The following is a 21,439-nucleotide window of genomic DNA, read 5'->3' on the forward strand; positions in this document are numbered from 1 at the left end:
TGGCTATCTGAAAAAAACCCACCCATTGTTAATATATTTTATTCGAAGTTATTTTATTTTCATTCTACACATCTCATCGCAACTTCTATATAAAACCAATTGCACATGTGCAGTTTTTCTAAATGCATCATAAATATTGTAAAAAATTCTATACCATTGAAATGTACAGATTTAATTTATCTAAGCAGTATTAAGTATCAGTGTAGCTGAATCCTACAGTAGTGATAACATTACCATAAACATAGGACTTATTACTGTAATAATATCTCTTGATAACATGCTTTATTTATTTCAAATACTTTCATAACACTTCTATTTACATAAAGATTTACACTAAGTAGAAAATCTTATCTCTGTAGTTTATTTGTCTAATAACTCTATAACTGTTATATAAAGAATATAATTTAGCTAAATGTTATGTAACTTATAAATACAAATCATACTGATATGAAAATTTCATTCATGAGCTTTTTTTCATTAGGGAAAAAATATATAATGTCAAAGCCTTTGCAAACTGTTTTCTTTTTTGCTTTTAAAATACCAAGTAAATTTCCAGTTATAAAAATTAAGTGTAACACATACTTTGAAAAAGTAAATACATATAAATAAACAAAAAATAATTTATTGCGTGGGACAATTAGGTGGCCCTTCATCTGCCTCATCTTTGACTTTGAGCGACCTCTTCTCTGGAGATTTCAAGCGAAGGAACCCCTTTGGTCTGTGGTTATCTTTTAAAGTTTGTACTGTCTTCTTAGGACTGTTAGTTATGGTAGCTAAAGGGTTGCTGCTAGGCTGTGAAAATTAAGACAAGAATTAATTTTGTTTCACTTAAAGATTATTTATGTTGGTGTATTGGAAACAAAAGATAAGGTCTCTAAATGTTATAGGATAAATAACAGATGATGGAATATCTTTTAAAAAAGTTTAAACTTAATTTTATTGAATCCTTAGTTTTTTAAAATTATAATAGAGAAAAAAGCAATAACACAGATAAGTTTTGAAGCATAATGAAATTTATTGCAGCATGATAAAATATAAAATGCAAGACAAAAATATCTCTCACCAAAACATCTTTCTTTCCTCTAGTTAACATGGCTCTAGGTAAACCAGATGGAAGATTTGATTTGGCTCCTGGTCTCTGCTTGATGCCAATTTTACTCTCACAGTTTGTTGCTTTTTCTTCAATAGTCTCTGCAATGTTAACATAATTTACTTTAATCACAATGACTCACCATTCGTCTGCACTTAGAATAAAACAATTCATAAACAAGTTATAATCAATGAGTGCTAGAACAGAACTGAATTAGGGATTAATTTAAAGTTGAAGCAAAGCAGTTTAAAACAAAACTTACCATCAACTGCAAACTTAGACTTTTTTCCACCTGCCTGTGATTGTTCAGTAGATCTTCTTTTAAGTAAAGACATTCTTCTAGTTATTCTTGGAGAGAGGCTGACATTTGTCTCCTCAATTTTCTTTCTTGACAGAGAATTGACAGGTATCCTCTTGGGTCCATTGAAATCATGTAGTGTACCAGTGGCAGCGTTTAAGTCAGCAGGAGGCTCAGGTGTTTGTGTGTGGGGGGCTGGCATGGAAGATGACACACTTTGTGTGGCATGTTCTAAAGGTTTTTGAGCTGACACTTGTGTTACAGGTTTCACCAAAGATTGCGGTTTTTGCTTTGGTGTTGCCAGTTTGGAAATAAACTGCTGTTGTTTGGGTTGCTGCTGTTGTGGATTTTCTTGTGGAGTTGATTTTTTCACACTGGCATAGGGGTGAGAGTTAGCTTTTAGAACTGGTGTAGATAGCTTGGACGGAACTGAGATTGTAGCAGACTTGATGTTTGGTGAACGTAGTCTTAATCGAGGAGATGAACGATTGGATGCAGTCTCCACTTGAGCAGGAGTTACATTAGGTGTAGATGGCACTTCAGCAATGTGTCTATCTGTTGCAGCTGGAGCTTCAGGAGGTCTGTCTAGCACAGCACAAGTAAAGACACTGGGTTCACCTGCTTTCTTTGTTGTTGAAATTGTGTGCTTTATTCCTTTTGTGCTACAAGTGTCCAGTGAAGGTTTGTTGAATTGTATAACTGGTTTTTTATCCTTATTTTCAGACTGATTATCCTCAGGTTTAGTATGAGATATGGACTGAGCTGGTAGGTTAAAAAACATTAAATTACTAGCTGGAGGTGCTTTAGATTCTGTTTCACCGTTAGGTTTTGTCTTCTCTTTTTGTAACAAATCATCTGAAAAACATGAATGAAAATAAAATTAAACAAGGTTTAAAAGTAACTGGGTGGATAGATATTGACTGTCCAGTATTTAACAAATATTAAAAGAAAAATGTTCAACTGGTTTTATTTTTTAGCATTTAAAAAAATATAATAAGTAAGAAAATGTGATGACTAACATAATAATCTATTCTTTGTATTTAGTCTCTCATTCAGTAGTTGGAGTTTCTTGACTTTTTCAACATCTTTCTCCCCATCTTCGATAATTTTTAAGAACTTTTCTTTATATGAATCTCTTTCTTCTTGCATTTCAGCTAGCTCTTCTTGAAGTGCCTTAAAGGAAATAAAGCAACAGATTTGTATATTTCAAACCATACAACTAATGCATAATAGGGGATATCCAAAATGGAAAGGATGAATTCTAAATATTATATATTTATTTATATACACACACACACACACATATATATATATATATATATATATATATATATATATATATATATATATATATATATATATATATATATATATATATACACACACACACATTACAGACACTGTAAGAATATATTTGTTTATAGATATACATTTAATATTCAAAGTATAAATAAAACAAAAACTAATTTATAATTGTTTAACAGATGAACTTTGTCTAAAAAAAAACCAATAAATAAATAAAAGTTTCTACCTTAAGTTCAGACTGGCTGTTTGGGCCTGGATCTTTTGAACTTTTCTCTAATTGCTCTGTGAGACACTGAATTTTTTGGTGCTTCAGCTTCAGCTGGTTGTTTAGCTCTGTACATCTCAGCTCCCATTTTCTCAAAATCTAAACCAAAGTTTGCAAGTTCAAAGATCAATTTCAAGATTTATTTTAGCAGAACTGGGAAGCTTTAACACTTGTTACCAAACTATCCAAAAAAAAAAGATAACACATATTTAGCTAAATTTTGTTTTATGTAAGTTACTTACCTCTTTTTGGCTTTCTTCATTGGCTGAACTTTTCTTAACTTTCTCTATTAGTTCAGCTTTCTCATTCTGCAATAAAAAAAAATAAAATTAAATCACTATAGAACAAATATAATAATTTTAAGTTTATCTGAAAGTTAATGACAGGAGATGATAATTTTTTCTTCTTCAGATATTGTTATTTAGAGATGATATTTTAATGAGGAATAAAGTAAAACTTAACTGATCATGTGAGGTTTATAAGAAAAGTTTAAGATATACCTGTAATAAATGGTGCTGCTCTTCTAGGGACTTGACTGTCTTTTCAAATTGTTCAATCTTTTCTTCCAGTTCACACCTGGTTTTTAATGCCAGATGCTCATTCTCGCTGTTTTGAACTGAACTGTTGGTCACTATCTCTTTTATTTTCTCTTCTAACTGACATTTTGCAGTCTCTGACCTCTCAAGTTCTGAGACCTTTTCATTATAAACTTCCTTTTGTTTAGCAATGGTCAGTTCCATTTCATCAATTTTTTGCTTTAATTCCAATTGATAAGCTAAAGTTTTTTCAAGTTCCTTTACTTTTTCTGCTAATTCATTTTTTTCACGACACAATTCATTCAAGTTTGTTACTTTCTCCTGCAGGGTTTTATTTTCAGCTTCCACTTGTTGATAAGTTTTAATCATGCATTTTAATTCATTCCTTTCTTTTACAACAATGTCAATGTTTTTAACTTTCTCCTCTAGCTGTGAGTTCATCATCAACATTTCTTCAACTTTATCATCTAGAGCTTTTTTCTCAGCTTGTGTCAAATCCATTTTTTGACTGTATTCCTCTATCATGAGACGTTTTTCTTCCTCTAACTCTTCTAATTTTTTATGTGACTTATCATATTCCTCTTTTAGCTGATCCAGTTCCATATTTTTACTGTCTACTTCATTTTGCAGGGTAAGAACAAGATAATCCAGTTCAGACACTTTTAACAAAAGATCTTTCTCAAACTCTTGGGCTTTAGAAAGTTCTGTTTTGGCTGTCTCCATTCTTTTAAGAGCATGCTCATGATCAGTTTCCAATACTTGTAGTTTAGACTGCAGTCCTTGAATGAGATCACTTTTTTCTTCAAGGAGTTGATTTAAAGAAAGGATCTGTTGCTTTAGCTCTGTTATTTCCTTGGCCGAAGTCTCTCCACTTGTTCTCAGATCTCTGATCTCACTACTTAAAGCATCAATCCTTGTTAGTAGCCCAGAATTTTGTTGCTCTAGCTGTTCAATGTCTTCACCTTGCCTTTGTGCAGCCTCTTGATTGTTCTTGATATTTTCAAGCTCTGTGGACAATGTGGCAACTCTGTCACAAAGATCCTTGACTTCTGTTTTTAGACTGCTGTTATCTGTCACCAGAGACAACTTCTCCTCCTCAGCTGCTGAAAGTTCAAAGTTTAAAGACTCCAGAGCATCTTGCAATGTTCCTATGGTGGAGTTTGACTCTTTCAACTCTTTCTTCATTACAGAGATCTTCTCAGTGAGCTCTTGAATGTCTTTCTCTTTTTCTTCTACACTTTCTTGCAACTTGTTCAACTCCTCATCTTTTTTAGCACACTCATTTATCCTCTGGACAATGTCTTTCTTTTTATCCTCCACATTTTTGTTGAGGGATTGAATAACATCTTGCAGCTGCACCAGTTGCTCCCTGACAGTGGATGTGTCACAGGAGAAGTCACTGATCTGAGCTTCTAGCTCACAGTTCCTGGAGGACATGCTGCGGTAGTTTTCTTCAAGCTCATCTTTCTCTTGTTGTACAATCTCCAACTGTGTCACACAGGATGCATGTTGTTTTGTGAGGTTGTCCACTGCAAGCTTCAAATCAGAAATAATGTCATCTTTCCTTATTATGTCATCTTGTAGTTTCTTCAGCTCCTGGTCCAATAACTGAGCACCATCTACTTGGGACTGAGCATCGAAAAGCTCAGCATTCAAGTCTTTTATTTTCTGCTCTAATTCATCCTTCTCTCTCAAAACACAGCGTAACTTATTCTGAGCATCAAACCTTTGAACTGAAACAGACTCAAAAGACTCTTTAGTGTTTTCTATCTCTCCCTCTAGGTCAGCTATTTTCAGTTCCAAATCATGAATGTCTTGCTTGTACCTCTCTTCCTGTAACACCCATTCACTCTTCTCTGTCCTCAGACTATCATTCTCCTGACTTGCATTCTCCAGCTCCTCTCTGAGCACAGTCATGGTTGAATTCTTCTCTTGTAAATCACATGAAGCTTCATCAAACAGCCTTTTAACTTCAGTCAACTGTTCTGATATTGCTGTATTCTCAGTCTGAAGTTCAGCTAGTTTTGAATTGGTTTTTACCATAGACCTATTCATATTTTCAATCAGCGTCTTCAGTGTTGCCAGTTCTTTTGTTGTGGACTCTAGCTCTTCCCTCAGCTCTTCTAATTTAAGCTCAGCTTTCTCCTTTTCTCGAAGTACCTCTTGGAAATGACTGGTACTTTCTAGCTTGCTACCTTTCAGTTCTCTCTCTAAAGCTTGTTTACAGGCTTGTAGGTGGTCTACCTCACTGGACAGCTGGCCAACCTGGCGACTAAAATCTTCACAGCTCACCAGACTTTCACTGAGCTGCTGCTCCAGGCTCAGTACTTGTTGCTCTTTAGACTGCAGGGATGAAGTGAGTTGAGCTATTTTGTTGTCAGAGGTGTTGGATAAGGCCTTGAAATGGTTCAGCTCTGAGGTCAAGTTTTTATGCTCCACTGACAACTCCTCATGCGAGGCACACATCTTGACATGCTCTATCTCTAGCTTCTCTGATGTAGCTTTCAGCTGGTCTCTCTCAGTGGTCATCACAGTCAAGGCTGACCTCAAGTTTTCTCTTTCATTTGTTGCTGACTCCAGCGCCTTGTTAGCTTTGCTGAGATCTTCTTGCATCAAATCCATTTTAGATGCAAGTGCTTTCATCTCTTCATCATATTGGGCACCGCTGTCTGACTTTGATTTCAACAAGTTTTCATACTTCATCTTCAGGTCTGACAATTGACACTGCACTTCTTCAAACTGACAAGATTTGTGCCTGAGGTTTTCAGTACTTTCATTCAGTAATCTTTGTAATTCATCCATTTCTTTATTTGTAGTAGTCTCTAATGCTTTCTTTGCATCTTCTACTTGCGTCAGCTTGGAGACAACTTCCTCTACCTTTACATTCAAGGTACAGATTAAATTCAATTGTTTTTCTATCTGACCTCTAGCCTCCACCAGTTCATCCCCAAGTTTAGCACACTGACTAGAGAGCTCCTCCACCTCCTGTGATTTGGTCCTCACAAGCTCAGACTGCTGAGACAATTTTTCCTCAAGATCTACAATGTGCGTCTTCTGTCTTTCATTAGTCTGGTTGTGTGTGACACTATCTTCCAGCAGGCTGGAGACTGATGCCTGTGCTTGCTCATACTTGCTCTGTGTTTCTCTCAGCTCAGCTTCTTGCTCGGCTAGCCTTGCTTTAACATCAGCCAGAGATTGTTGTAAACTTTCTGCAGTGTCCTGCCACCTTTCTGCCTCCTTTTGTAAGTCTTCATTCAATTTGTTCTTTGAATCACAATCCATTTTCAACTGAGTTATTTCTTGTTCAGTAAGATCTGATGTAGTTTTTAAGCTATTCCTTTCTTCTGTCATTTTGTCGAGCAAAACATTAACATTAGAAAAGTCTATTGAAAGAGTTTGTATAGTGTTTGATTTTTCCATCAGTTCTTTCTGTAACAATTCTAATTGAGATGCTAGTGAAGTTATCTCCTCTTGATGTTGGCTGCCTTCCACACTAGTCTTGCTGCAAACATGAGCTAATTTGTTTCTCAAGTCTTCACAACAATTTTCCAGTTCCTCTACTTTAGAAACTTTCTGGGCCAAAGCTTCAGTCTTATCATGAAGCTGTTGTGCAAGTTTTTCTATCTCTTCACTGGTGTTTTGTTCAAACAAAATTTTACCTTCTTCTAAATGTTTGATTTTATTTATCATCTCGGATAAACTAGTTTCATGACTCAAAACCTCTTCACATTTTTGACTAAGTTTAGCTTTGGTTTCATCAAGTTCTTCTGTGACCAACACATATTTTTCCATGACGGTTTTGGCTTCTGAATCTCTAGAAATGCTTGCCTCTCTTTCTGAAGCCAATAAAGACTGTATTTCACTGAGCCTGGTATTGAGCATGTCATTTTCTTGATGTGCAGAGTTCAGCTTTTCTCTGTATTCTCCCAGTGTTTGTTCATTGTTATCACAACTTGACTCAAGATCATCAACAAGTTTTTCTTTCTCCTGTAAATTAGACTTGAGCTGAGTTATAGTCTCTTCCAGGTTTTTTATTCTGTCCCTGGAAACCTCAAGTTCATTAACCATTTGATCAAGAGTTGTTTTCTCTTGACACATTTCCTCCCTCAGTTTGGCCAGATCTCTCTCTGTTTGCTCACAAATTTCTTTGAGACGGTCCCTTTCCTGAGTTGTGCTTTCCATCAAGAAATTAGCATTAGATAGCTTTGTATTTAGATCTTGAATAATTTCATCTTTGTCATCTACATCCATTTGCAACAAATCTAATTTAGACTTTAAAACAGTGGCCTCCTGCCCAAGAGATGATTCTTCTTCTAATCTCCTGGCTAGAGCATCTGTTAGTTTAGCCCTCAGATCCTCTGTTGTGTTCTCCAGTTGTTCTAGTCTAGATGTCTTCACACTCAGCTCAGCTTCCTTTTCCCTGACCTGCCCATGTATTTTTTCCAGCTCTGTGTTCAATGTTTCCTCAGTGGATAACTTCTCTTGTTCCAGCTCCTTCAGTCTCATTTCCAACTGCTGTAAACTGTCACACTGAGTTTTATTTTCTTCAACTTTTGATTTGAGACTTTCTTCAAGGCTTTCAACTTGATCTGTCAGTTGAGCACAGTTCTCCCTCAAGGTATTCATCTCTGTCTGTGCACCATGCAGTGCATCTTGTTCAGCATGTAAAGATTTATTTAAAACTTCTAATTCTCTTAAAAGAGTTTCAATGTGGCATTGTTTGTCTTTCAACTCTAGTTCTGTTGTGTGCAAGGTTTCTGCAAGAGTTTCACACTGTGAGTTAGCTCCTTGCAGAGTCAAATCTTTCTGCTGTATAACATTGTTGAGGTCCTCAAAAACTGATTCAAGGTTTTGTATTCTGTTATTAGACACCTCAGCTTCACTTGTTAATTTAACAATGGTGTCCTTATCACTATCCATTTTGGCTTTCATATCCTCAATGCAAGAGTCAGCAGTGGACAAACTACTGCGTAAATTGTCCCTGTCATTAGTTGCATTTATCAACTGCAAGTTTAAGTTGCTTACTTGAGTTTGTAGATCCTGTATGCTACTTTCTTTATCCTCTATGTCCATCTGTAGCAGTTCTACCTTACTTTTGAATGCAGACAGCTGTTCATCAAGCTCAGAACTCTCAAGAGAGTGTTCTTTCACTTTGTCAGAGAGTTTAGCTCTGAGATCTTCAATGTTGTCTTCTAGCACTTTAATACAAGAGTTCTTTTGTTTCAAGTCCTCTTCAGTAGACGACAACTGTTCCTTTAATAATCCTAGAGTGCTACTCAAGTTCTCTTCATGTTGAAGTTTTTCTTCTTCTAATTCTCTGAGCTTCTGTTCCAACAGTTGAAAATTCTGAGATTTAAGGTTCAACTCTTCAACTTTCTCTGCAAGTTCAGACTGGCATTTTTCTAGCACTTCTGAGATCTTAGCACACTGGGATTGCAAATCCTCCACTTCTGATGTTCTGCTCACTGCCACATCTCTCTCAGCAGACAAGCAGTTCTGTAGATCTGACAATCTATCTGACAGTTTTTCTTTTTCATCATGAAGATCTTTTAAGGATTTCTCATATTCTTGAATCTTCTGGTTATAATGTTCACAATTCATTTCCATTTCCTGCATAGTACCATTCTTGCTATCAAGTGCAGTCTGAAGATCTGCAAGTGTAGCCTCTAGGTTGCTATTTCTGAGTGTCATTTTTTCTAACTCTTCTCGGCTAATATCCAGTTTTTCTTTCTCCGAATCCAACATAGCCTTCAGTTGCATCATTTCATTTTCTTTCAGCGAGTTAGTTTCACTTGCTTGATCTTTTTCCTGTGCCAGATTTTCTAGCTGTATGTTTAGATTAGAGAGCTGAGTCTTGAGGTCCTGGATCATTGAGTCTCTGTCCTCCATGTCCATCTCCACCATCTCTAGCTTAGACTTGAGTGTGCTGACTTCTACCTCGTGCTGACCAGCTTCCTCACATTTCTCTTTCAATGTTGCAGCAAGCTTTTCTTTTAAATCTGATGTGTAATTTTCATTGCTTTCCAGAGCCAATGTCATCTGGTGTAGTTCTTCCTGTTTAATATTATATTGTGCTTGAAGACTTTCGAGTTCTTTACCAGAGTTACTCTCTAATAATGCTTTCTCTTCTGCCAGAATCTGGTTATTTGCCTGCAGCTGTTTCAGGTTATCAGAGAGACAACTAAGCTGGGCCAAACTTTCACTGAGTTGAGTTTTTGTTTTTTCCAGTTCCTCTGTAAGACTGGCACATTGCTGGGATAAACTTTCAAGCTCCTGGCACTTTAAAAGCAAGACTTCTTGCTTCGAGGCTAAAGATTGTTCAAGGTCATTAATACCCTGAGAAAATCTTTCTTTTTCCTGATGTAAACCTTTCATTTCTTCATTACATTCCTCAACCCTCTTGTTTGAGTCCCCTAGAATGATGTGTAATTCCTCTAATGCTGCTTCTTTATGTCTAAGGGAAGCCTGAACTTCACTCATTACATTTTCTAAATTAATGTTTCTGTCCTTTAGTTTATTTTCATTTTCTCTGCTGTCTGCAAGTGATTCCTTTGTTTTTTCTAACAAGTCTTTAAGTTCTATCAATTCCTCATCTTTTTGTTGTATTGTGTCTTTCAGCATTTTGATCTCCTGGTTTAAGTTCTCATGTTGGGAATCAAGATTAGCCACCTGTGTCTGCAAGTTTTTAATGGTGCCGTCTTTATCCTCGTTATCCATCTCCAGCATGTCAAGTTGCAGTAAAAGTTTCTCTGTTTCTTGCTTGTGGATGTTTTCACCTTCAATCTTCTGTTGCTCTAAGCTGGACAACTTTCCTAACATGTCAGTATTGGAACACTCTAATTCTTTTATCCTTGCACATTTCTCATTCAGATCTTCTGCCTGTTGATGGGCCAATTGTTGGAGCCTTTCTAGCTCTTGGTGATTGGAAGATTCCAATAAGTCTTTATGATTTTCAGATTCTTTCAGTTTGCTTTCTAGTTGAAGAATATTACTCTCATGTACTGCAATAGTGTTACACTTTTCTGACAATGTGTTTTGTAATGCCTGTAATTCATCAGCAAGAGAAGCACATGTTTGCTCTAAAGATGTAACGGTTGTACTTTTGGCAGCCAGTTCTGTTTTAAAAGAGCCAACACTGCCTTCTAAACTTGAATTGTTATCTTCCAGGTGTTGAATTTTACTCTCAAGTTCCCTAACTAAGTCTTCTCTCTTGTCTAAACTTCCCTTGGCCTGCCTCAAATCTTGCTGTGTAGCCAGCAGTTCCTCCTCCAACTGGTGCACTGCCTGCTGGTGGTTACTCTCAGACTCAGCCTTCCAAGCTTCCAGACAGTTCACCTTGTCAGACAGCTGGTTCTTGGATTCTTTCTCTAAACTCAGCAGCTCAGAAAGCTGGGCACATTTTTCTTCCAGTTCTTTAGAGCCCTGAGATTTATCTTCTAGATCTTTTTTCAAAGAGATTATTTTCTTCTCAAAATCTCCACAGCTATCCTGTAGTTTCAAGATTTCACTTTGAAGACTGGCAATGAAGGTTAGATCAGCATTGTTTTTATCTTGCAGAGATTCAGATTCTTTCTTAGCAGCAGCTAGCTCTGCCTGCAAACTCTGGATCTCAGCTTGTAGTGATTCTTGGCACTGTTTCCCAGACTCATTTTGTAGCTTGATGTCTTTAAGTTCACTCCAAAGAGTTCCATTTTCTAGATCCACTTGTTCAAATTTATCCCCAATGGTAGTGAGCTCTGCCATGGTCACCTCCAGTTTCCTTTCTGTTGCCAGTAAATTGGCAGACAGATCACTGATCCTCTGCTCTTGCTGCTCCAGTCTCACAGACAACAGCTGGTTCTCATCAGACTTTTCTTTCATTTCTTTTTTCTGCTTCTCCATTTCACAGCAATGTTCTTTCAAATTACTTTCTTTTACCTCTAACTGAGCTTTTAGAGAAATTATTTCCTCATTAAGATTAGTTATGAGTTGCTGACCCTTTTCACATTTCTCTTTACTGAGGTTCAATTCTTCTTCAAGTTTACACTTTATGCTCTGCAAGTTTTGCAAGTCATTTTGTTGCTTTGTTTTTTCATCACTATTGGTAGTCAGGAATTGTTTTAATTCTTCACTTTTGTTATGTAAAGCGTTCTCTGCCTGGGATATCTTCCCTTGATACAAACTTTCTTTATTGGTCAGTTCTCTTTTCAAAGCTTCAACTTGTTCTGAGAGTGAACCACACTGTTTTTGAAACTCAGATATATCTTTGTTTTTGTGAGCTAATTCTGAGTTTGTGACATTCAGTTTTTTACCAAGATCACTGCACTGGTTAGAGAGTTCTAGAATTTCTTTTTCTTTGCTGGCTGCTTTAGTCTCTATTACTGATTTGGCATCACCAAGCTCTGAGAGTTGTTTTTCAATTTTTGACAGTTCAAGTTGGGATTTCTTTTCTAAATCATTCCATTTACTTTGGCATTCTAAGAAAACAAAAAAAACCAATGTAAATCATAAACATATTTTAGTGTTTAAAACTTTAAAAAGCTATGTATCATAAGCTAAATTTTTAAACAATAAAACACTGTTTAGATTTTGAAAGCTGCACAGACAGGAGTATTTTAGAACTATACCACAACTTGCAATAAGTATTGTAGATATATTATTTAAAAACTGAGCAAGGAAAAGTAAAACTAAAAAACTAAAATATAATTGCCTTTGAAATTCTTCTCTTTATCTGTCAGCTGTTGCTGTAAATCTTTAGCTTGAGATGTAACTCTTGTCAGTTCTTCCTGCTGTTTGTGTAATTTTTTATTGAGCTCATCAATTTGTTGTTGCATAGCTCTGGAATTTAAAAAATCATATTTATTTACTTTAAAGTTTGTGTAATGCATTAATATACATTTTTACCATTCAAAATTTTTCTTATAACTATACATAACCAAAAGCAAAGAAATATTAGACTAAATATTTTCTGCTAAAAAATACTTTCTATCACATCCAGCTAAATATTAATCTTATGTTATCGCAACGTGAAAATTTGATAAGTTTACAGTAGAAGATTGAATACAATATCAATAACAACCACCTTTTAAAATTTAACATTACCTTAGAATTATTTTGGAAAAACAGCTTCAGATAAGTAAAATTGAGTGGGTTTTTTTTTGTCTCTTTAATTGTTTAATCAATATTTATTTACCCAATGTTAATCGGAATATTAAACTACAAAAAGAAAAACCTACTCTTTTCCACTAAGTAATTGGTGTGAAGAACTTGTCAGCTGTTTCACTGCATCATCAGCTTTTTCTTTCTGTTTCTGAAGATCCTAGAAGTAAAATAAATATAAACATTGTATAACAGCTGCAATATTTCTTTCTTAATATGAAATAGATTTACTTTACACTGAATGTAGGATAGGAAAACAAACTGTATTAAAAAAATGTTTCTCATTCAAATAATAATCAATCACAGGTATCAAGAATCAGTCTGAACATACCAACATCTGATTCTCATGTTGTAAAAGTTTTTGTGAGACTCTAGAAACTTCCGCTTTTGATGCTTCCAATTCTAGATCTTTATCCATAATCTGGGCTCTAAGTGCATCATTGGACTGTTCCTTGAGGGTGACATCATGTTTTATTTTCTTAATTTCAGCCTCCAATGCTTGAACTTGCCTGTCTTTAGCATCTAGCTCTGCAGCTAGTTTGTTCTGGAGTAAAACAATATGAACACAATTATTTTAAAATCTTTTAACTAGAAAACACAGTTACAAATTAATACTTTAATGAAGGGAAAAATATAAAACAAGCATTCACAGTAATACAGCATTGTGTACATAGACAATGTCAATTACATTCCCTTGGCTTTGACAGTGTCTACTAAGTCTAGATATTAATCAATTTATATCAAGGTAGAAAACATGTACAGATTTTTGCTTTATGAAGTCTTCAACCATAGATAGCCTACTTTGGACATTTATTTAGCCCATATAGTGGACAATGAGATCAACATGAATAGCTGAAATTAGATAAAACCTATTTTAAAAATAATTTGAAGTACATTAATGAACATAAAGAAGGGAAATAGTCAATTCACTTTAAAGAATGCACTTTTTAACTTTTGAAAATAGTGGAGAATCCTTGAATGGAAATTAAAATATGATGGCACATCTAGAATTCCACCTACATTTTGAAAGTTTTTAGCTAAATTATATGATAATCTCCCAACATGGTTGATGGCCTTCATAATGTTTGTATTCATGTAAATCAAACATTTTATTTGTATTAGAATCAAAGAGCAGACAATTTGACTTTCAATAACTCAACTGATAATGGACTCACCTTTTCTGCTTCTATTGCAGCTCTTTTTTTGTCCATTTCTGCAATGTTGGCACTATTTGTTTTTAATATATCTTCTGCAGCACTAACTTTCTTTGAGATTTCTTGCTTTTCTTTAATTAACTGAGACTTTTCATTTTCAGCTTTCTCTAAGAGACCTTTAACTTTATTTTGTTCTGCTTGGGCCTAAAACAAATTATAGAATAAAACACAAATAAATATAAATGATCACCAGAGCTCTGTATATTTTCTTAAACAAAGTAAAGTTCATAAACTATGTTACAGCAATGGCTATATAAATGTGTTGTCAAATTTTTTTTGGTAAAAAATTAGTATCTTTTATGAAATAAGTTTACTGTAATAATTTACTCACACTTGTGTCATTAAGTTAAAACAGTTTTTCCTACTGGTTTTTACAAATGATTGTTTTATCCTGTATAGACCTGTTACTTTTAACACTTACGGAATTAATCTCCTGTTGCCACTTAGTCTTTGATTCTAGTAAAACCCGGTCAGCAGTCTTGGCAGCCTCCAAGGTTTGAGCCATTTCTCTATTCAGTTCTCTTTCTCTTTCTTTCATTTTTAATTCTAAATGTTGTCTAGCTGCCTCAGCATTGTGACGCATACACTCAGCATCCTGTATTAGCTTTTTGTTTTTTAATTCCAATTCATGCACCTGAGAAAAAATGTTCATGGAATATAAAATGTTTTAAGACTAGCTCACTTTTTAAAATTAAGGTTAATAAATATGTTAACACATTAATGAAATAATACTAACATTTATAGAATTAGGTGATAACAATTATGTTATAATAATACTCAAATATTTAAATAAAATACCAACCAAAGATTGCAATGAAATCATATCTTGCTGAGTCTTGCGTAGCTCATCAGTTTCAGATAACAGTCTAGATGGTTTAGCAGAGTCTTCACCTTTGTAAAAAATAAATATTTAATATCACATTTTTATTGAAAATATAATATGACTATAAACTATACTTCAACTTCCTTTAAATTGAAAGAATATCTTTTAAAAATGTTGTTGTGATAAGAGTATGGCTACTTCTTGACCTCTATGACAATTGTATAATACAACATATAAATGTTGAGTTAACACTATACAGTGGTACCTCGACATGTGAGTGTCCTGATAAACAAGCTTTTGAGTGGGCAATGTTTTGCTTTAAAATACTAGCCAAGTTTGCTATACAAGGAACTGCATTGGTAGATAAGGTTTCACAGTTTGTGATTTTAAAAAGTAACAAAATTTTACAGAAGAATTTAAGTTCCTTTATGTTCATTGAATTATAGTTTTAAGTTAAGAGAAAAGTGTAGAATTACAAGTGTAAAGAGTACGGGAATTAAAGTAACCAAAATAGTTAAGCATTAACAGTGTGGTAATTAAACAAAATGAAGGTTTTCTGATTATCTCCTACACTTTCGCCAGCATCTTCCATATGCTCAGGTTGGCTGATATATGCATTTTACAAAAAAGGTTACGGAGCAAATTCTTTTCTTGAGGTACCACTGTACTGGCTTTTACTATAATTAAAATACACTCCAGTAGACTACTTTTTAACTTCTATTATTATAAATCCCTAATACATTTGTTATCACTGACTAAAAATGCAGTAAACAGATAACTAACTTAAGTTTTTTCCTTTAGAGACTGACGGTAGGTTATTTTTTTCTTCCAACTGTTGTCGCAGCTTGGTGATCTCATCTTCAAGAGCTTTTAGCTGATCAGCATGCTGTTGCACACCAGTTTGGGAGACATCATTATTCTTGGAGTCACAGAAAATCATAAGTTATTACATCTATAATAATAGTTTCGCTGTCTGTCTGACAAGAACGCTCTGTCTGACAAGAACGCTCTGTCTATAATAATAGTTTCGCTGTCTGTCTGACAAGAACGCTCTGTCTGACAAGAACGCTCTGTCTATAATAATAGTTTCGCTGTCTGTCTGACAAGAACGCTCTGTCTGACAAGAACGCTCTGTCTGACAAGAACGCTCTAGAGAAAACACAAGCAATTTAAAAACATGCACAGTAATTCGAAAAACGAAATATGACGTCGACACATTTAGCGTAGCGTAGAACATAATCTCAAACCAGAGAGTGCGCACAGTAATGTAATGACGTCATTGATTCTCGCGTAAACATTGAAAAAAAGGAAATGTTGTCTAATCTAAATGGTTTGCGTGAAGAGTTTCTTGCATACAATTCTTCGGGTAGGGGCGAAGCCCCACCCCCCGCGTAAGAACGTCTGAGCCCCCCCCTCCCCAACTCAAAAGAAATTTCCTCATCGATACTCTATAATAAAATTACCGCCTAATTAATGTGTCTAATCTAAAAAGTGGTTTTCTTGCAATGGGACGGTAGACATGTTTTTTTGGGGGAGGGGGGAGGGGGGGGGGTGGTGGTGTGTGGGGGGGGGGGGGGGGGGGGGTGTGGGCTGATTTCAGTGTTGTTTCTTTCAGACTTTTTCCTCCCCGGAGAGGGGTGGGGGTACTTGAAATTTTCGGGGGCGGGGGTAGAATTTTCTGGGAGGGGGCGGACACTGGAAAAAGTATATAATTATATTTCGTTGAATGGGACGGTAGACATGTTTTTTTTGGGGGTGGGGGGTGGTGGAGTGGTGTGGGGGGGGTGGTGTGTGTGGGGGGGGGTGGTGTGTGGGGGGGTGGGTTGGTTTCAGTGTTTCTTTCAGACTTTTTCCTCCCCGGAGAGGGGTGGGGGGTACTTGAAATTTTCGGGGGCGGGGGTAGAATTTTCTGGGAGGGGGCGGACACTGGAAAAAGTATATAATTATATTTCGTTGAATGGGACGGTAGACATGTTTTTTTTGGGGGTGGGGGGTGGTGGAGTGGTGTGGGGGGGTGGTGTGTGTGTGGGGGGGGGTGGGGGGTGGTGTGGGTTGGTTTCAGTGTTTCTTTCAGACTTTTTCCTCCCCGGAGAGGGGTGGGGGGTACTTGAAATTTTCGGGGGCGGGGGTAGAATTTTCTGGGAGGGGGCGGACACTGGAAAAAGTATATAATTATATTTCGTTGAATGGGACGGTAGACATGTTTTTTTTGGGGGTGGGGGGTGGTGGAGTGGTGTGGGGGGTGGTGTGTGTGGGGGGGGGGGGTGGGGGGTGGTGTGGGTTGGTTTCAGTGTTTCTTTCAGACTTTTTCCTCCCCGGAGAGGGGTGGGGGTACTTGAAATTTTCGGGGGCGGGGGTAGAATTTTCTGGGAGGGGGCGGACACTGGAAAAAGTATATAATTATATTTCGTTGAATGGGACGGTAGACATGTTTTTTTTTGGGGGGGGGGGGGGGTGTGTGGGGGGGGGGGCGGTGTGTGGAGGGGGTGGTGTGTGGGGGTGAGGGGTGGGGGTGGTGTGTGGTGGGGGGTGGGGTGGTGTGTGGGGGTGGGGTGGGGGTGGTGGGTTGGTTTTAGTTTAGAGAAAAGAGACAGCACTATCAGCCTAGCGCCCGTTGTACCCTTCCTCAACGGGCCATTTTTCTCGTTGTAAATAAATACATAATAAACATGATTGTAATTGTTTCAAAACTCTTTTAAAACTTTTTAAAATAAAAATTAGCCGTCAAAATAGATAACTTGTTTACAAGCAACACTGACATTACTGATATTCACAACTTGGCCACAGTACACATTCATTAATTGATCTATACATAGTAAATACCTTTGCAGGTTCTTGAACACCTAAACATTTTGCTAATCTCTGTTCTAAACAAGTGACTTGATTCTCTTTCACCATTAAATCATTTGCCAACTTTTGCTTTTTCTTCTCCAGCTCTTTACATGTTTCTGAAAGGGTTTGGTTCTCTCTCTTTAACTCTCCAATCTCAGACTTTTCATTGCCTCCTTTACGTTTCTGAACTTCAAGAGCCTTTACACAACAATTATGAAAAAAAGTGCATTTAGTTTTTTTGAATAATCTTATTTTTATCTTATACTATTGCATTGTATATTTATGTTCACTACAAATTTCATTAATCAGTAAAATGAGAGATACAAGTGACTTAATAGAATAAAAATGTAACCTGTTCTAGGCTCTCCAATTGAAACTGTTTTTGATCTTTTTCTTTCTTAAGTCGCTCTAGCTGTGTTTCAATTTGGTTAATTTTCATCAAAGCTTTCTGAGGTAAGCCATCCTTCCACTCATCTGATGCCCAACTCATTTTGCTAATTGAAAATCCTTTAAATTTAAAAAAAAAACATTAGGCTTATAATTAGTTATAAAATAGTATCACTGTATCAGAAAACAACCACAAAAAATTAATGTAAAATAAAAAAACCTTTTGCAACCTTTAAATGTATGCTACATTGATAAGTGAATTATTTTACATGATTTGTCAGAAGCCTAAAAGTAGTCTTATAGACCACATTCATCTGACCTGCAGTTCCAGTTGTTTTTTTATTAGCTGGCTAAATTAAAAATCCTTACTTTTAACCATCAAATACCTAATGTAATGGATGCCATTTTTACAAGACTACCAACAACAAAGGTAGATTAATATAAACAATGAAATACAAAGATGATGAAACAAACCGATGTGTATATTGTAATGTATTTTTCTATATTTTCTTGCTCTCAGTTACAGACGATTAAAAATGAAGAACAAGTATAAGTCGTCTGTAAATCTTTATTTGACTATGTGCACACCTAAGAAGACTATTATAGCGCCAACACGTGTGCTGCATAAATTAGTGGTTAAGGCCATCGTTTCTCCATCCCCTCTAAGGCTAAGCCGGCGGTTTATAATAATATTTACCCCACCCCCAACGTTTCAGATGAAACCCTGCTTTCTGCACGAATTCTAGCGCTTACCTGTGAAATTTTTCATCTTGCCCTACACAATTGACTCATTCCTAACAAATTCACAACAGTCGTGAATCAGGACAGTGAAAAAACATCAAAGTTAACAAATCCAAAATTAGAAATTAAGATCTAGATTCTAAGTAGGCCTATCTGGTAACCAATACTCACTCAAATCTACTAATAAGACTACAGACACAGTACTGATAGTACATATTCATTCATTATTTGAGATCTCTAGATCTAGAACTAATTGTAATTATAGTAATTAGACTCTAAAATAGTAAACGAGAAATAAATCTAGACATAGATAAGTAGATCTAGATAGAATGATTCTAGATCTAGATATAATGATGATCTAAACTTAACACAACTAACTAGATCTAGGCCTAATAAAAACTTGTAGATCTAGATTCTTATCTGAATTCCGATTCGGATGATACCTGTGTCCGATAATCGTCAGACTCTTCCTCAATATACAAAAAAATAGGTGTGTTGGGTTGTTAGTAGTTTTGTAATCTCGACTAATTTTATGATTAGAAATTTCAAATTAGGGTTAGGTGTATGGTAGGACCAGGGTAGGGGTTAGGCCCGTTAGAGACAGGGTGTCACATTACATTAGCCAGTAGATGTTCTAGCTAGATCTAGATTCTAGATCTAGATCTAGGTCAGGAATTTAGAATTAGAATTATTAGGGGTAATTTGAATTACACTACTTGAAAATTATTATATTAATAAATTATTATTAATATTATTAAGACTAATGATTTAATGACTAATGCAACCATCAGCTAACGTACAGAGTACAGCTATTATTTCGACACAGGACTTTCACTTTGAGTTTGTAACTTTGTTGTTTCCCACTCCCAGTTTCTGATTCTAAACATCTCACCCGAGTATTACTCAAATAAGTTTAAATCCATGTCTAGAACCTTGATCTATATTAATATTAAGTAGACCTACAAATAGTATGTTCAAAATGTACTTAAATCCTTGGTGTTCAAATGCATACCTTAATTTATTTTGTAAACATGTCAGTTTATGGATGAATATGTTCCGTCTCTACTCCATCAACGATTCAAATTTCGCACTTTAGCATTGCCAGGTAACTTGTGCCTTTAAAAAGATACTATGCCAAAACTCCTAGATCTAGATCTTAGACTAGATCTAGTGATAATTCGATTCAAGTGAAATAGTGATCAGAATGTAAGTTTTGTTGTTTTCACTAGTTGCAATAAATTAAATAAATACATTGTGTACATTGTAATTGAATTTCAGAATTATACTTGAATCACAGAGCCAAATGACAAATGACTTTAATTCTTTTTACAAGTGGCGTCACTTGTTCGTGTGTCACCCAGGTGCAGTAACTCAGTTGCGGATTTGTCCACTCTACAACACTGACGCCCCAGGTGTAAGTTGCAGATTTGTCCAAACTACTTCACTGACGCCCCGAGTGGAAGTGGCGTCACGGAGCGCTCTCGGGAGTCACCGGTGTCACACAACCACAGGAGCGCCTGGTGTAACCCATGGCTCGGGCCTATCCCACAGTGTCCCTTGTGTAGTGCTCATTGAAAACGAACGTATACGTCGTACTGCTCACATTTAGGTGGGGGCTAATCAATTTACCCGACCACCGGTAGACGCAACTGATTCGGTTTAGTCATCTAATATAGTAGCCCATGATAGCCGTAGTGTATGGTGCTCTTTAAGACAATTGTCTATGCGTCATAATGGTCCGACAATGTTGATTGTTGTGAGGCCACTTTTGATACTAGTAAGTTATCCCCCGACCTTAAATCAGACAGGCCGTAATCTGATAAAAAGACATTAGTGTCATACGAAGTTGCATGTGTGCATTATAGAGAAGTACCGTCGCTTGGTATTTGACTTCAGGTGACGGGTGACTTAACCTGGGATGTTAATTTGGGAAAACACGTAATGAAACTTTTTTTTTGGGCAGGCGGGATGGTTGTAGTAGACACCCGGTGCGGTAACTGAAAGTGTCAACCAACCCCATACCCTCCAATATTTTTGCATCTTTTTTTTTGCATTTTTGTTATTTTTAAGTAGGTAAAACATTGATTTTTCGTCGTGGTGTTATCCCCCTCCCAAAATAGTGTCACCCGGTGCGGACCGCACCCCTCAAACCTACTTGGGGACATCACTAGCCCCACCGTACATGTTTAAGACACCAATGAAAAAACTCAGACCCCCGCGTGGATGGTTGGCCCTAGGACCGCGTATTTATAACGCCGGCTCCAGGCATCTATAATAATAGTTTCGCTGTCTCTCTATCTATCTATCTGTCTGACAAGAACGCTCTAGAGAAAAGACAAGCAATTTAAAAACATGCACAGTAATTCGAAAAACGAAGTATGACGTCGACACATTTAGCGCACAGAGTAGAAAATAATCTCAAACCCAGAGAGTGCACACAGTTATATGACGTCATTGATTATCGAGTAAACATATTCAATACAAAGGCAATTTGGTCTAATCTAAGTGGTTTGCGTGAAGAGTTTCTTGCATACAATTCTTCGGGTAGGGGCGAAGCCCCACCCCCCGCGTAAGAACGTCTGAGCCCCTCCCCCTCCCCAACTCAAAAGAAATTTCCTCATCGATACTCTATAATAAAATTAATGTGTCTAATCTAAAAAGTGGTTTTCTTGCAATGGGACGGTAGACATGTTTTTTTTTGGGGGGGGGGGGGGGTGGAGGGGTGGGTGGGGGGTGTGTGGAGGGGTGGGGGGGTGTGTGGGGGGGGGGGGGTGGAGGGGTGGGTGGGGGGTGTGTGGAGGGGTGGGGGG

At 36.5% G+C, this 21,439-nt stretch overlaps 1 protein-coding gene across 1 annotated transcript; it reads right to left on the bottom strand.

The window, feature by feature from the left end:
* Positions 1-348: 348 nt before the first annotated feature.
* Positions 349-19,732, bottom strand: LOC131946815 (centromere-associated protein E). Its single transcript, XM_059307789.1, has 17 exons — positions 19,642-19,732; positions 17,854-18,008; positions 17,493-17,699; positions 15,453-15,588; positions 14,649-14,737; positions 14,268-14,480; positions 13,808-13,990; positions 12,964-13,176; positions 12,710-12,792; positions 12,184-12,311; positions 3,459-11,950; positions 3,201-3,266; positions 2,920-3,057; positions 2,408-2,561; positions 1,353-2,243; positions 1,064-1,191; positions 349-792 (listed from the first exon to the last, which is right to left on the bottom strand). The coding sequence occupies exons 2-17, from the start codon at positions 17,989-17,991 to the stop codon at positions 622-624; spliced, it is 11,430 nt and encodes a 3,809-aa protein (XP_059163772.1). The 5' UTR covers positions 17,992-18,008; positions 19,642-19,732; the 3' UTR covers positions 349-621.
* Positions 19,733-21,439: the final 1,707 nt, after the last annotated feature.

Source organism: Physella acuta, unplaced genomic scaffold, assembly GCF_028476545.2.
Source record: "Physella acuta isolate Inbredline_101_S28 unplaced genomic scaffold, ASM2847654v3 ptg000571l, whole genome shotgun sequence".
In the NCBI taxonomy this organism is placed as follows: domain Eukaryota; kingdom Metazoa; phylum Mollusca; class Gastropoda; family Physidae; genus Physella; species Physella acuta.

Excerpts from the sequence above, each read along its gene's own strand:
- LOC131946815 (XM_059307789.1), bottom strand. The coding sequence starts at position 17,991 with ATGAGTTGGGCATCAGATGAGTGGAAGGATGGCTTACCTCAGAAAGCT. Across the intron at positions 14,738-15,452 it reads CTCTAAAGGAAAAAACTTAA|GTGAAGACTCTGCTAAACCA; the intron begins GTTAGTTATCTG and ends TTTTTTACAAAG. Across the intron at positions 14,481-14,648 it reads TGATTTCATTGCAATCTTTG|GTGCATGAATTGGAATTAAA; the intron begins GTTGGTATTTTA and ends ATTTTTTCTCAG.